This window comes from Hermetia illucens, chromosome 3 (genome assembly GCF_905115235.1).
Source record: "Hermetia illucens chromosome 3, iHerIll2.2.curated.20191125, whole genome shotgun sequence".
NCBI classification, from domain to species: domain Eukaryota; kingdom Metazoa; phylum Arthropoda; class Insecta; order Diptera; family Stratiomyidae; genus Hermetia; species Hermetia illucens.
Window position 1 is genome coordinate 134,867,844 of NC_051851.1, and position 16,131 is coordinate 134,883,974.

The 16,131-nt window shown below is 40.3% G+C and overlaps 1 protein-coding gene across 2 annotated transcripts in view; it reads left to right on the forward strand.

The window, feature by feature from the left end:
- The first annotated feature begins 666 nt into the window (after positions 1-666).
- Positions 667-16,131, forward strand: part of LOC119651675 (protein bicaudal C) — a 30,788-nt gene continuing 15,323 nt past the window's right edge. The window contains exons 1-6 of one of the 2 annotated variants that reach the window (XM_038055368.1): positions 667-1,168; positions 8,240-8,472; positions 8,588-8,637; positions 8,696-8,765; positions 9,127-9,206; positions 9,590-9,916. In XM_038055368.1, the coding sequence (XP_037911296.1) occupies positions 8,265-8,472; positions 8,588-8,637; positions 8,696-8,765; positions 9,127-9,206; positions 9,590-9,916 (735 nt within the window). In that variant the 5' untranslated portion in view covers positions 667-1,168; positions 8,240-8,264. Of the gene's footprint in view, positions 1,169-8,078; positions 8,184-8,239; positions 8,473-8,587; positions 8,638-8,695; positions 8,766-9,126; positions 9,207-9,589; positions 9,917-16,131 lie in introns of those variants that run through there. The other variant, XM_038055367.1, reaches the window with a different exon arrangement.

A 16,131-nucleotide genomic window follows, 5' to 3' on the forward strand; every position in this document is an offset into this window, starting at 1 on the left:
GTGAATTGTGCAGCACCTTATAGTCACTCTTGTTTACATCATAATAATAAGTTGAAGTACCTCAGTGGTAACTTCTTTCTTTATATTTGCCATTTCGTCACTCAGTTAGTTAAATGTAAGAAATTCTGGAAATTTTGTTTATCAAACTTCTTACTCGTAGTATATTTTTCCCAAAATTATTTCTTAGATTCGTTTGTAATTCACAAGAAAATTAATAGAAAATCGCCAACAATTTGACCATGGCCTAGGAATTTTACCTTAAGTTACTTAATGACTGAACCCTAAGAACTTTAATTCAAATTTAATTCAGTTAAATTCAATTAAGAGAAAATTCTAGTATCAATGACTCCATAAAATACTTTTTAGGCGTCTTATTAATTTATCATTTCAACATGATATCATTTAAGGTGATTTTAATGTTAGGTACTGTGGGTCCTCACTATCAATTAGTAACAGGAGACGGTATGTAAGGTAAAATGCAATGAGATTGCTTGTAAATTTAAAACAACAATAACCGAAAAGTCTCCACAAAAAGTATGGCCACTTTCTAGATATGCACTTGGTGTTTTGTTCTAAAATACCCGAAAATTTGGTCCCGCCAAAATACTTATTCGAAAAGTTAGCCATTTTGTAGCTAATGCAACTCAGTAACCATTCAGACTTCCACATCACAGCACTCTTTCTTTTCGAACAAATTCATCGATTATCCGAATCGAAGTGTTCTTTTAATGTGTAGTGGTTTTATAAAATCAAGTTCAATTAATATTAATAACTAACTAAATTCGGTGTATCGTTTTATTTAAACCAAAAAAAAACAGACGTAGAACTGTAAACGTGTTGAATAGATAACTATTTATAACTTTTCTTTATAACTCCCATTCTGAACGAAAAAGACTTTGTCAATTTTACGAATTTCAACTATAAAATAATTGAAAAATTGTCTTGTTTGTCGGGTGAAAAAATAACGCGTCCCCTGTCTAGCCCTCTTCATTTATTTATATAAAGAAATTGAAATTGTTTAACAATTCATCCCAACTAAAACTAAACAGACAACGTGAAACTTTGTTCTGCCTAGCATTAACCGTAAAGGTTCGTGAAAGATATTTTGGAAACGACTAATTGAAAGAAAGAGTCAAGTGCTTAGTAGAAAGGAGTTTGAATTTGGAAGGTAAGGATAAATACCAGTTTGCTCGAAGGATCTATCTATTTGTTCGTTCATATAATTGTATAATCATTTTCCCTTGCAACGCCAAGTTTACAGTTATAGTGCTATCGAGTCACTAGTCTAATCTTCCTGCTGGATATGGAGCAACATGATAACTTCCATAAGCCTCTAGGGATCAATGCACCTTTAGGACATTTTCAAGCTAGTTCAAGGGGTTCACTGACCTATGTTACTTCTGTATATCCGCTAGAACAGTTAGCTATGGAAACGAGATTGTATTTCCTTATTAGTAACTACTTTAAATAGAAACGAAGGATGTGCTTATGAAAACGTCCACTATCCCTCAATATTATAAAAAATATTTTAAATTCAATTTCGGGGAGCAATTTTACTTTTTTCGAATTCAGAGCTAATTTAATTTCTGAATTTTTCTAAGATATTTTCAATATTTAAAATTACTTTGGATAGTTACAATAAATTAGTAATAAATTTATTAGGTAGAATTTTAAAGACATTTCAGCAAAAATCATTGAAAATGGGGAAGGTTCACTCTGGGATTAATTTCACTTTGGATATTGACATACAATTTCATCCAGAACAAACGTTTGCTAAGTCCTAGACTAAAGTATTGGAGATGTTCTGTATATTTTGAGTTATCTCGTCCGCTTAGTATTAGCAAACACGAATTCAGTCTTATTCAAACATCGAGTGATATTAAGTTTTGTTCGGTGATAATTTTGGCTTACTTCTTGAATACTGAGGGAGCGCACAAATATCTCGCCAGTTGTTGCATTGATAACAATTGCACTTTTGGCTGTACTCTTCCTTCCTTTGGAAACATAGAAACCCAATTGCGGCGGCTGCAAGCCGAACCTGACGTACAAGTTAGTAACAGTTGGCAACAGGCTAGCACAGCAAGGGTGATTATAGAATCAATGACAGCTTTACACTTGTCGCTCGTGGCTATTTGCAACGATCATGTGATACTTGCCTTATTATCTTCATTGGTCCTAGTTAAAGCATTATCAGCTATTCAATTTTGATAGTGATCTTTTGGATCATTGCTCACAAATTGATGTTTATTGGAATCAAGCTCACTTTTAATGTTCGTCAATTATTCTGCCAATGCACGCTCTGACGTGAGTTCTGTATTACGCCATTATTTTTGGAACAATGCGTTGTCAATTTGATTAAAGGTCTGATCATCTAGGGATGTAATAGTCCCTTTATGACAATGAAGGTGTGGGAAGCTTAACGGACTAAACGCGATTATTTCTAATTGGCTATGAAAGTTGTCCTTCATTTCTTCATCTTTATCTTTTTATTATGTTGAAGTATAAGCGAGCTTAGGTCCTTAGTGTTTTATCTAGAATAAATGTGACTCCAAATTCACTGTTGTGCGAAGGTTTCCCACTATTAAAGGTTATATACGATTTCTTTACCATCATTTCACAATCATTTAATGTATATTTTTCCGTCTAATATAATAGGAATATTATTGCCGTTGGACACTACAAGATCCCATGCTCGAGGGTTCAATAAAATAATCCGGGCTTACTTCGGGCGGTCATTCCCATTGAGTCAATCCACTCGGCGGTGTAGCACATTTCTGAACAATTATTCTTATATGGTGACGAGTTGTTGGCCTATCGACCAACCACCAACCTGATAGCTCAGCTCATTATTCTTGACAGCCTACTTGACGAAAAGGTAGCTGTGGGTATAAATTTGTCCCTTTTTTACACATTCCCTGAATATTGAAAGTCTTCCTAAATGTAGTTCCATTTCTCCACCTGCATCAGAATTTGGAACCTGCATGCTATGTACAAATAAAATATCCAACTCCGGATTTTATGTTAAAAAAGTCGGTAAACCGGAAGCTCGTCGCTTCAGGTATGAAAGGTTTTGTTTGTTTCTTCTCCCATTTGTACGTACCTAGTAATGTATATGCATTTAGCATGTCAGACTACTGACTTTAGTGTGATATTGATATTTAGTATTTTGTACTGCAGTAAATTTACATGGTGAAGACAACTTTGTTAGTAATAGTACGATTTTGATCAAATTTTGGGATAACATGCTTCATATAATCTATAATCTATATTACTGTAAATTTTTAGGGTAAACTTCAGGGGAATTCTAGTCAAATTCCCCAAAAATATAGTAATTACTAACTTAATTTGAGTAGATATCAATATAGAGAGTATAATGATTTTTTCAGATTTTTTGGTTGGGTAGTTTCCGAAAATGGGTCCATTAAAGAAATCATCACTTTCGACCCCTCCCACTCCCCGTGTTTCAATATCAATACTATCGGCTTGGAAAAGTTCTGATCAAAAACTTTCATTTGATACCCAACATGGCTATATTTGGTGAACAAAATTTTACACCCCCCTTTTGCATGTATGAGGACCCCCTCCCCTTTAATATGAGACAGACGGACAGACAGACAGTCCGGGTGAGTGCAGAGTAGCGTCTAGATGTGATTAGAGCGATGTTGATGGCAGATAAATGGATCGCACGAGTTCATTCTCATGGAGGATTGCAAGGTTGGGAATTTGAATTTGAATTCGGTGGAACATTGTTTACAGATTTGTTTGATTTATGAGCTCATTTTTGGATTCTGTTTTCTTTCGTGTTCCTGTGTGTTCTTTTGGGAGTGGTTACTATTAAGTTTTCTTACTTTATTTTTAGATTTCCTTTTGTATAAACCTATTTTTGTCGTTGTTGAAAAATTTGGGTTCAGATACCGTTTGAAAATGCCGTTCAAATTTTCAAGTGAAAGGCAAGTGAAGGCATCATCATCATCAATGGCGCAATAACCGGTATCCGGCCTGCCTTAATAAGGACTGACACCCCGATATCTCTAAAAGCTGTCTGGCGTCCTGACCTACGCGATCGCTCCATTTCAGGCAGGGTCTATCTCGCCTTTTTTTACCATAGATATTGCCTTTATAGGCTTTCCAGGGCTGGATCATTCTCATCCATACGAATTGAGTGACCCAACCACCATAACCTGTTGAGCCGGATTTTATCCACAACCAGACGGTCATGGTATCGCTAAAAAATTTCGTCGTTGCGTAGGTTAAGGAATCGTCCATTCTCATGTAGAGGACCAACAATTCTTCGGACGATTCTTCTCTTGAACGCAGCCAAGAATTTGCAGTCAGGTAAGATCATAGTCTTGTACAGTAAGAGCTTTGACCCTATGGTGAGAAGTTTCGAGCGAAACAGTTTTTGTAAGCTGAAATAGGTTCAATTGACTGCCAAAAAGCGTGCGCGGATTTCATCATCGTAGCTGTTATCGGTTGTAATTTTCGACCCGAGATAGGAGAAATTTTCAACGGCCTCAAAATTGTAGTCTCCTATCTTCATTTTTTTTCGTTTGGCCTTCATTAATGTGCAGTCCGAGATCTCGCGTCAATCGCCGTTTGCTCGATCTGAATGAAGATAAACTGTACATCTCGGGTTGTTCTTCCCATAATGTCAATATCGTCTGCGTAGGCCAGTAGTTGGGTGGACTTGAAGAGGATGGTGTCTCTCGCATTTACATCGGCATCGCGAATCACTTTCTCGAGGGCCAGGTTAAAGAGGAAGCATGATAGGGCATCCCCCTGTGTTAGACCGTTATTGACCTCGAATGGTCTCCAGAGTGTTTCTGCTGCTTTTATCTGGCCTCGCATATTGGTCAGGGTTAGGCTAGTCAGTCTTATCAATTTCGTCGGGATACCGAATTCTCCAAACAGAAAGTAGTTTCTGAAACTGAAAACCCAACAATCTCCATTCTTGGAACTTTACCAAATCAAATTTGTTTTAAGAAATTATCAGCTTTTGGAATTCATTGAGCTATAGCTAAATAAATGGCCAAATTCATGTACAAACATTGCTCAAAATATTTATTCGATTTCGTTTACTTGGGACTGAGCGCCGCAGCAATTTTTGAAAAAAAATCCACAGTGTTGAAGGCATGGTCAATTTATTTGAAAGTGGTCCCGTTTGGAGAGGTCTACGTATGTTTGTGGACCGCTTTCCGCGCAAACCAGGTACTGCGAATAACTATTTCGTGCGATGCTGCTAAATAATCCGCAGTCCGTTATAATTGGTTGTCTCGTAGAAAGTATCCTTCTCCGACTCTGCAGTCTCCTGAGTAAGGCTGTGAATATTTATGAGGCTTATATTTGTAAATTTGTATCGGAAACGAATAGTGCATAGCCTTTCGCTGATATTTCCAAAGCTGATAATGACGTTCGAATAACTTCTTTAAAAGAACGAGAGCTGAAGCTAACAATTTAACAAAATGCATCCTTGTACCTGCTTAAGGACTTTCACATTGTTAATATCTACATGGTGTCCTTCCTATACCATATATTTGGCCACTATGGATTTGCTAGGATTTCTGTTATTTTTTCTTGCTGTTTCTGCTTCCCTTAAATGTTCTGTAAATCTTGGTGGCCACAAGATAAGGCGAGAAGAAGATCCAAACTCCGCGCACCAGGTTACTCACTGAAATTACACTTTCGAAATGTTCTTTGATGTGTTCCTGGGATATTTTAACAATTGGCTTTGTTGCGGTATGGGGCATACTGATGCCCTTATAATTGCCCCACTAAAAATGGGTCCTCTTCTTTGGCTGCTTTAGGATCTTGACCGATAAAGGCCTGGATTGCCAAACTTTTGGTACGAGTGGAAGTAGAAGATCTGCTAAAACTGTGGGTGTAGCGATAGATATTTCTGAGGGAAAACCATCAAGCCAAGGGGTTTCACTGCATTTCAGTGCACTGACGGCCAAAATGATTGCTTTTCTGCCTGAAGGACCAGTCCGTATCCGAACGTTACAGCGACTGGTTGTTTTATAAGCAAGAGGGGAAACTTTACAGCGATACCGTTAGGAACCGTGGTGAAGTGTACTCCTTCAGTTCTTCATCAAATTGGATAAGAAGTCGATCGTTAACGCCCTTCACAGGACCATCAAAAGGTTTGTTGATGCAATATAAACTTCTGAAATCACAACACGAAACACTAATTCCCGAGATTTCGCTAGATATTAGAGTTCGAGCGCCTCACCCTGGCCTTCAACTCCTTGCGTTTATCTATCCGCTTCCACGATTCAGCAGTCAGTTAGTTCTTATGATACCCCTTCGGGACGTGGCCGAGGACCTGCACTGCACCCAAGAAAATAACATTTTTGATGTTGATTGGATGCTCATATTCTCATGCGAGTTAGTCAGTGTTCCTGTGGTCCGATCAGCCAAAATAGCTCTCCCACTGCAGAGTGACAACTGGGTCACGACAGTGGTCGATGTTGAAGGTGGGGAGTCGCAGCTCACTAAGCTTGCGAGAAATGGCGGACACTGACGGAAGTGGAATATAAATGAGCATCAAATAGCGATACCTTTTTAGGTCAACGTCAAAACCTCTTTTATTACGCATATCCAACAGACAATTCCTAAATCTTCTGCTGATCGCGAAGTGGTCAATATGATTGCACGTACGGTGTCGGTCAGTTGAAACAACTGAGATTACGGCAGGCTCTGTGCTCATACAATGTGCCAACAATGACTAGGCGTGAAAGTTGCCGAAATCCACAAACCTTCCACCGTCGTTACCGTCGCCGGTGTTTCCAGAGCCCACCTTGGCATTCAGATGCCCACTATACCAAAAGTCTCCGTTGGTGCAAAGCACTGTACAAAATGATACTCCCTAACCTGAACCGGAATGTTGTAGTCAGACTGGCTTCCAGGACAAAAGATCATGCTGTGCGGTTGCCGTTAGAAGCAACTCGACACCGTATCTATCACTCCCACTTGGCTTTCCAAAGTACAAAAGCACATTGCCGTTAGGGTGGCAGGAGGGAGAGCACTACCAGGGTCCCATTATCTTACTTCGCTTAGGCTAAGAATATCCAGCTTATATCGTTGGAATTTCACCAGCATTCTAAGGACCTTCGCTGCCATTGGCGAAAAGCGTGTAACCAATCAATGTCGGGTTTTGCTAGCCAAATTCGTGAGGTCCGAAGTCCAATCCAAGCCGTTCTTGACATTTGGGTAGAAACAAGTTTCAAAATTTCCAGGTTTTTAGCTAAGAAGTTTCTATCCCCTTTTTGGAATTTGTTCTGAACTTCGGTGGAGACTACAGTCGGACGGTGAAATAGTGTGCTTCGGCTAGAACCGAAAGTTTTGCCCATAATACGGTGTGGTGTTGTTGCCGCGATTATCTCAATTCGAATTCGCTTCATGATGATGGCCGGGATTGTGTCTACAAGCCACTATATAACAATGGAGGGGTATTGCCCGAAAACATTCGATGAATCTTTGGTATCCCGTGAGTATTTCATAGTAACATTGGATGATGAAAAGGTTAATTTCCTGAGTTCACTTCATCCGCTGACAACGCCAACTATGCCGCTGCGGTGTACTGAGATTGAAGCTGTCTATCCCTCTTCCTTTGATAACCGGGCTTATCATCGACTGCTAGTTATTATTGTTATCTGTTTTTTCAATTTGATTTTCAATGAGGCTGTAATTCGGTTTCATTATCATCATCCTTCTAGTATTGCTTTGCAGCAAGAACGAAAATTGGGTTGACCTAGAGCTAAGCTCCTACAAATTTTTAGAAAAGATGGGTTGAGAGAGCACTGACTTTTTAAAGTGTCAAATTCCCGCCTTAAAATTTCTGTTCAAGTTCCGAGCGCTCTTTTTTGTAACAGTTCTATCACTTCATCATCTAATATTAGTTCCAACCCATATCGGCAATATGAATGTAGATAGACATAGCGTGGATGCTGCGTTATCACTGCGAATTCAGTACTTCAAAGAGAATAGAGCGTGCACGATTATTGGAAAATGTTTTATCGGATTTAATTGCAATATGTACTATTGTGGGCGTATTTTCGGTTCAGTAGAGAAAAATGCTTCATTAATGAGGTATCGTGCGCTTTCAATAAAATTAATTAAAATGGAAATGTAAACATTTCACTCCAGTTTTCGACCCACATTTTCGTTAAAATGGACTTTTTAAAGTGAATAATTGTTTGAACTTAGCCGTAATGAATTTACTGAAAAGTGCCTTCAACAGGTTGCTAAAACACATAAACAACACAATGATGACATCGTGCACAGCATTCAACAAGATTTTGTACACCGGCATAGGTGGGCCGCCGAGTGAAAGCCATAGTGAAATTTCGTCAGCTGACAGTGACTGGAGTGATATTCGGACATACGCAGCAAAGCTAGGGATCGCAAATCCAGATGACTTGTTCACCGATCGATTCAAAATCGACCGGCAAAAATTGGAAAACATGATAAAGAGTAAGTTTCTGTTTTGGTTGAATTCAGGGTTATAGGGTTTTGCTGAATCCCCATCACTTCTCTGTAATGTTCCTGAAGGAATTAATAATTTGTAATTTATTTTGTCTTTCTACAGCTGAGACTTCGTCCGAAGGCGTAAATAGCGCAGAGGAGTTTTTCGAAGACGTATGTAAAAAAATATTGTTATGTTTAATGTGAAGCTTAACAAATTGAATCCTTGCAGCTCATGAAAACAAGTAAAACGTACATTAGTTGGCCATGCAAATTGAAAATTGGTGCGAAAAGCAAAAAAGGTAAGTGAAAATCCGCATTCACACATTCCCGAGCCCATCTTGCCGAAATTTATTCATCATCAAATGGATTTTCACATTTACATATTGTTTTCGGGAAAATGGGGCCTTTTCCGACTTTCAGATGGAGTTTATGCGTATACATATGTGTATACACACATGACCCCCAAAAACGTATGCTCTTTTACTGTTTCCGACTTGGGCTCCTTTGACCCGAGTGTCCTCCCTCAACCTTTCTAATTTAACATTTACTGATGAATTAATTTGGGTTTTCCTGTTTCATGTCGGAAAAAATCAATTTTTGTGGAATATATTCTTCTTTTATTCTCCTTTTTTCAATGGATACCTTCATGGAAACATGAAGATCCGCATGTTCGAATAGTTGGAAAACAGGAAGACGTTCAACGGGCTAAGGAGCGCATTTTGGCCGCACTGGATTCTCGGGTGAGTAATTTTTCGAGTGTAGGTTCGTAATTACCTTTGAAGTTGGTGCGTATTGTGTGCTAAGGGAGGTCCAATTTTACCAGATTTAATTTCCTTAGATTTTTATATAAGTTTCATTTGAAGTATTCTTTTAAAGAAGTATTATTTTCTTTATGTGGTACCTTTCCTGATTGAACGGCTTTAATTGATTTGGAAAGTCTGAATGCTCTTTTTTTATCATTTAATTAAATCGGGATAACGAATACATAGGCTGAGGTTTTAGTTTTTTTAGACTGTAAGGATTTTCTAATTCAATGACCTCACTGGGAGTAATCAAAGTAGATTGGGAGTTTTTGAAAAGGTTGATTACAATTACTAAAGCACATCTAAAATTCCCCTTTCAGGCTAGCCGAGTAATTATGAAGATGGACGTATCATATACGGATCATTCATTCATCATTGGACGCGGCGGGAGCAATATCAAACGAATTATGGAGGAGACAGCAACTCATATACACTTCCCGGACTCGAATCGTTCGAATCCGACAGAGAAGAGTAATCAAGTATCCTTGTGCGGTAGTATTGAGGGTGTCGAAAAGGCTAGATCGCTGGTTCGACTTTCGACGCCTATCCTGATTTCGTTCGAGTTGCCCATAATGGCTCCAGGACGCCCTATTCCAGACCATGATACACCGTACATAAAGGAGATCGAGACTAAATATAATGTTCAGGTAATATTAGGATATCTCGTAATTGATGAATTATAATTTTTTGTTGAGGTTGCTGGGAGTCCTGAGTCCACATCGACTTGATGACGAACCGGACCACTTGGGAAGCAATTTACTTCCTCTCTTGTGGTCCACGGACTCCTCCTTTCCGAGTCAAACACCCAAATTTATTAAAAAAGTTGACTGACGGTTTCCTCCAGAGCAGAGACAACTTATCAGACGCTGCCTCACCTCTGCCTGGGAGCAGCGTGACCGAAAGTAGCGTCTGATGAGTTGCCTCTGCCCTGGACGACCCCGGCAGTCAACTTTTTTTTGATGAAACATATTTTTTTTGTATCTAGGCGCGTGTCATAAATATGAAAAACATTCACGGAAAAAAGCGGTTGGGAACTTTATTACTCATAAGAGTTCTTTGCTCGTTGCTTTAAGGTTATATTTTCCCAAAATAAGGCTATTTCCATTTTAGTTTTATTCATCATACTAGTGACTTATAATACGTCTATTTGAAAAAGTTAGTGTTGTTTTTCTTAAATAATTTCATGTGAATATTTTGAAGCTTTCGTCCCTGACTTTGCTACTTTTCATAAGAGCCCGAAAAGACGTATAGCCCTGTTTGAATACCTACGGAACGAGCCCGAAATAGAGCGGACGCATGAGAAATTTTCTGTTACACTGTACGGGTGAGAATTCACTCCGAAGGGATGTTGCGGAATTTCCGCTAGTTTGATTCATGAACTCGCCTATTTCAGGAGTCACCAGGCTCGTTAGAAAGTGAATTATCCAGGAGGTGGTCGGAGGACGCGATTCCTCCTGATTAAACACACACTATTAGAAAAATCAAACACGGCCTGCCTTAGTGAGGAACTCCAGACACCCCGGTTTTGCTCCGAGGTTCACCAATTTGATACGCCTAAAAGCTGTTTGGCACTCTAACATACACCATCCCTCCATCTCAGGCAAGGTGTACCCCGTCTTCTTTTTCTACCATAGATGCCCTTATAAACTTTTCAGGCTGGATCATCCTCATCCATACGGTTGCACCGCAACCTGTTGAACCGGGTTTTATCCACAACGAGATGGTCGTGGTATCTTCTGACATTTTGCAGTTTATTACTTGACACTTACTTCCTACCCTTAACGTTAACAAATTGCCTTACCCTTAACCCTTAACGTTAACAAATTCTACATGGAAAACCCATTACAGCTTTATTTGTCGACAAGTTCAGCACAACACGCCATTCGTTGAAAGATCGCTCGATTATAACTTGATCGGTGGTCTTTGGCACTATTAAGGTGTTGCTGGTGTTAATAATGACTGCTTTTCGTTTTACTGAGTCTTTTAGTGACAATATTTTCTTTCCCAGGTCGAGCGACAGTCTGACGGGAGAATGTACTTAATAATATGCAACATACCTTCGTTTCCTCCTGTGCTAACATTCCTTAGCTTACCCAATTTACAAATCCCCATCCCTATATTCCAATTATAACTCTCGACTTTAAAATGCAACCTTAAACTTGAGTCACTTTTTCTGTTTTACGAAGAAAAAAAACCTAATAACTGGTCGCTTTCCCCTAACCCCTAGAATTTATTTACATGTGAACAATTCCAAATTTAATTTTAATTTCCCAAATAGTGGAAGCCAATATTAAACGGTGAAAATGTACATTTAGCTCAATTGCTTGTACCTAGAGGAATTAAGTTTCTTGGAAAACGCACATGAAAATTTCTTGATAGTAAGATTTGATGTTTCTTGTGCGGTTTGCCCCTTCCAGTAGTTTTCCCAAAGGGACATTTTTAAGATTTTGGAGCGTTCCTAAACTGTGAGCTTTTAGCTGGAATTTGGTACCAGAAGTCAGTGCTCGTTTTTTTCCGAGATTTTCTCCATGAGGAAAAATTGAAGTAAAGATTGTGGTTCGTAGAATTTTCCGGAGTTAATCGTTTCGTGCAGCTTCTCTAAATGTGGTGAAGTTTATAGCTTAAAAACTGGTAAAGTTAGCAATCGAACGTTTTGAAATAGATTGGGAAGTTGAATGTTGAAGAGTCAATTGACTTTATTAAAACACCACAAATAGAAGTGGACGCGCGAGACGAAATTGTCGGGAAAAAGTGCGAGTTTTCTGGTTGCCAAAAGTTGGAACTTTTCTGTATAAGGGAAGTTAAGGTATGTAACGACGGATACGAATCCGATAAAAGATAATAAATTGTAGAGATTGTGGTTTTGAGGAGCTGCAAGTGACTGTGCATTGAAGTGATGCTTAAGGATTTAATTACATTTCATGCAGAGCCTTGTGTTATCGGCCTTTAGAGTTCTGCTTCAACTATCGGACGCAAAGTTTAATTAATATAAAATTGACTTGAAGAGCAAAATTTGCTGAGCTGGGCGTCTGGTTTGTCATCCGAGATGACTTCGATTAGAGGAGTCTATCCAAGGATGATTTCTGATAAGTTGCATCATTGACGGTGAACTAGACCACACTTTCATTTAAAACTTTTTTTTAAATTTTTGTAAAGTTTAAACTTTTGAACGCTTTACTCAAACATAGCTCTGCTGGAGGAATTTTACTTTTCTTTATGACCTTTTTTGTTTTATTATCACTTCCGAGTTGTCACAATTTCGGCAGATGCCGGATTTCACCTAGCACTAAGTGCCAAGTTGAATTAGACTGTGCGAAAGTCCCAGGACATAATGGGAAACCGTGAGGGATTTAGGTACAATACCTGTAGCTGACAATATTATGGGGACAACCACCCGCTCGAGACGTCCAATTTCTTTGATTTCCCGAGCCAATGGCTCATAGTTCACCTTCTTCTTCACGTATTTTCGTTCGATGTCGTTATTATGGAGGATAGCAGCGTCAAAAACATACCCGGAGCGACCCGTCTTATTAACTGACAGTACGTCAGGCTTATTATATGGAATATGCCTATCAGTCAGATCTTGCCGGTCCCAATACATGCTTCAAGCAGAACTATCAAGTACGGCTTGCGGCTAATATCGGTAAACCGAACATGTTCTTGTCATCAGCCCATGCTTATATGCAAGATTTTGATGGATAACCTTACATACAGCATTATGCCTGGTAATGTATTGCATCGATGCCATAACAGTGCAGCCAGTAATGAGATGGCCCAACTTCTCTAACGCTGAACCATACATTCTGCACTGGTCGTTCTCTACCCGTTCTTTCGTGATGAGCTTTTTATAAGCTCACAGAGGGGGGGGGACAAACCATCCTGAATGGCACACCTGAACCCCTCCGTCTCAGCAAAGAGCTCCCCAGCACACAGCCATCTGTTCGACAAATTGCAAATGGACAAATGGCTGACAATTCACGTGTTTACCGTGCATTGCCTTTGACCTCCATTCATCGATCCGCTCTTGATCCGACTTCACCCCACTCAGAGCAGCAGAGCATTTCTCGGATCACCAACTCGAGCATGGGTTTCTTACAGGTACTTGTAGAAGTCTGTCTCGGTAATAGCTTCGATGTGGAGGCCACCAATGCTATGTCCGGCATACGGCTCGTGATGACCTTTGCGGATAGCTTGGATTCGACACCTATCTAATCCAAACTCCATCTGAATATCACGGCTGAACATGTCTACTGTTGGCAACAGACTTCTAAGATGGTTGTCAGTACCTGCATACAGCTTGATGTCATCTAAATACATCAAGTGTGTCAGCTCGCACTTAGTACTCAGGCCATATCTAATTGCAAAATCATGCTCTGTAGCATCATCCGGTAGCCATGAAAGGGGATTCAGTGCCATACAAAACCAAAGGAAACTCTACGAATCTCCCTGGCACCGTATACGAATGGGCTCTGAGGTATTAGCAACCTCAGATGAAGGCACTGATAAGGTAGTGTGCAAGCATTCTATCACTGTCGCTAAAATCTTTATTAGTTTGGGATCAATGCGATACAGATGTAGGACAATGATTAGCCAGGTATGCGAGATGCAAACGAAAGCCTTGGCATAATCGATATAGGAACTAAAGAGGTTTCTTTGGCCTCTAGTTGCTTGTCCTACAACTATCGAGTCGATAATGAGTTGCTCTTTGCAACCCCTTAACCAAACTCGGCAGCCCTTTTGCGCCTCGGACAGAATGTTGTTGGTTTCGAGATGTGCATTGGCCCTCTCACTAATAATGGACGTAATGAATTTGTAGAGGGTTGGTAAGCAAGTAATTGGTCTAATGTCTGCAGGGTCCTGCACCGTATGCTTCTTAGGGATGAGGTAGGTAATCCCCGCAGTAAGGAAGGGTGCAAATTTCTCCGGCCGACTCATGGCCTCATTTATGCTGCGTGCCAACCGACTGTGTACGTTGGTAAATTTCTTATACCTGAAATTCTGCACCCGATTCAGACCTGGGCCCCTCCAGTTCTTCGAGCTGTTTATGGCTCGTCGAACTTCCTCTTCGCTGACATCCGCAAAATTCGTGACTTCGGCAGGAATCCACTCAGCATGTTGGGCGAGTAACCCCCAAAGTCCACCCCAATGCTCTTTTGCTTTCGTCATCGAAAACTGTACTGTCTGGACGCTTTTGTGCGATTCATTGAGAGATATATTATCAGCGGATGATGAAGAGGTTCATTTCTTCAGGCCACTTCATCCGCTGCCTACGTGAACCTGCTGAAGTCGTCGCCACAGATTGTGGCGAAACAACTGCAGCAGGCGGAGCAATGCTCCTGGTCGTCGTGCACCTAGACGTCGAGCCGCCCCACGGTAGCCCGATTCAGTCACCAAGTCAGACGACTCCCACTGGTTATCCGTACCGGGTGTCAAATTTCTACTTCATCTCATTAGATGGATTTGCATTTTATACCTAACTGCCAGGTGTGGTGGTAGCGTCCTCAGTGAGTAATCTGCAAGACTGTAAAGTTCCTGGACTTTCCTCACCTACACCCTGAGACGCTGTGGTGGCGTACACCTATGACTGAAGCTTTCACAACCGGGCTTGGGACCGGCCACGGGGCAGTTTTTCAACTATGGTTGCTTCACTGGTGATTCGTTATTTATCTTATTATTATTTTTGTTTCCACCATTTTTTATTTTAGGCATTTTATTAGTATTTATTATTATTTATATTTGGTTTAGTTATTTTTAAGGTTTTATGTCAAACAAAAACCTGTCTGTCTCGTCAATCTTAATAAAGGTGGACTGTACATCTCGAGCTGTTTTTCCCATAATATCAATATCGTCAACGTAGGCCAGATTAGATCTCAGGCTGCACATTAATGTATTATACTTCATTGGTGGCAACGTCAACGCCAAAATCCAAAGAATGAACATCAAATCGCACTGGTCAAATGAAAACAATAAAGACGGGAGACTAAAAATTTCGGACCGTGATAATTTTTTTTATCTAGGGTCGAAAATCACACCCGGTAACAGCTATGACGATGAAATCGGCGCACGGTTGTTGGCAGCCATCAGAGCTTATTTCTGTTTGCAAAAACTGTTTCGCTCGAAACTGGACAAGACTATGATCTTGCCAATAGTTTCGTATTCCTGGAAGACCTGGGTTCTTACAAGGACAATTGCAAACTCTTGGCCGCCCTCGAGAAAAGAATCATCCAAAGAACAGATTCCGCAGGTTCGATACTCTCTAGACGACCGTCTGGTTGTGGATAAAATTCAGCTCAACAGGTTGCGGTGGGCGGGTCATCTAATCCGTGCGGATGAGGATGATCCAGCCCGGAAAGCCTATGGTAGAAAAAAAAAGACAGGGCAGACCCTGCCTGAGATGGAGCGACGACGGAGTTCAGGACACTAAACAGCTTTTAGGGATATTAAATTGTTGGACCTCGGCACAAAACCGAGGTATCTGGAGTTCCTCACTAAGGCCTATACCAGATACCGGTTGTTGCGCCGTTGATGATGATAATGATTTTGATATCATGCTTAGGACAGGCTTCCAAGGTCGGCTCAACTGGCACGTAGAAAGTCTCCTTCCCCCCACTCTGCAGTCTCCTCTGTGGGGCCGTGAACGTTGATGAGGCTTATATTTTTAAATTTGCTTCGCAAACGCAGATTTCGTAGTGGTTCGCTTATGTTTTCAAAATCGAAAACAGTAGGTACCATTTTTAGGCGCACTGACAAACCTACTTCGAGCATTTGCACGACTTACAGTCAGGTCACTGCGTTCAGTTCACTAATCGTCACTAATCGGCGCATAAATTCGGGTTTTATGGAGAAAGAACCTCGAACACAA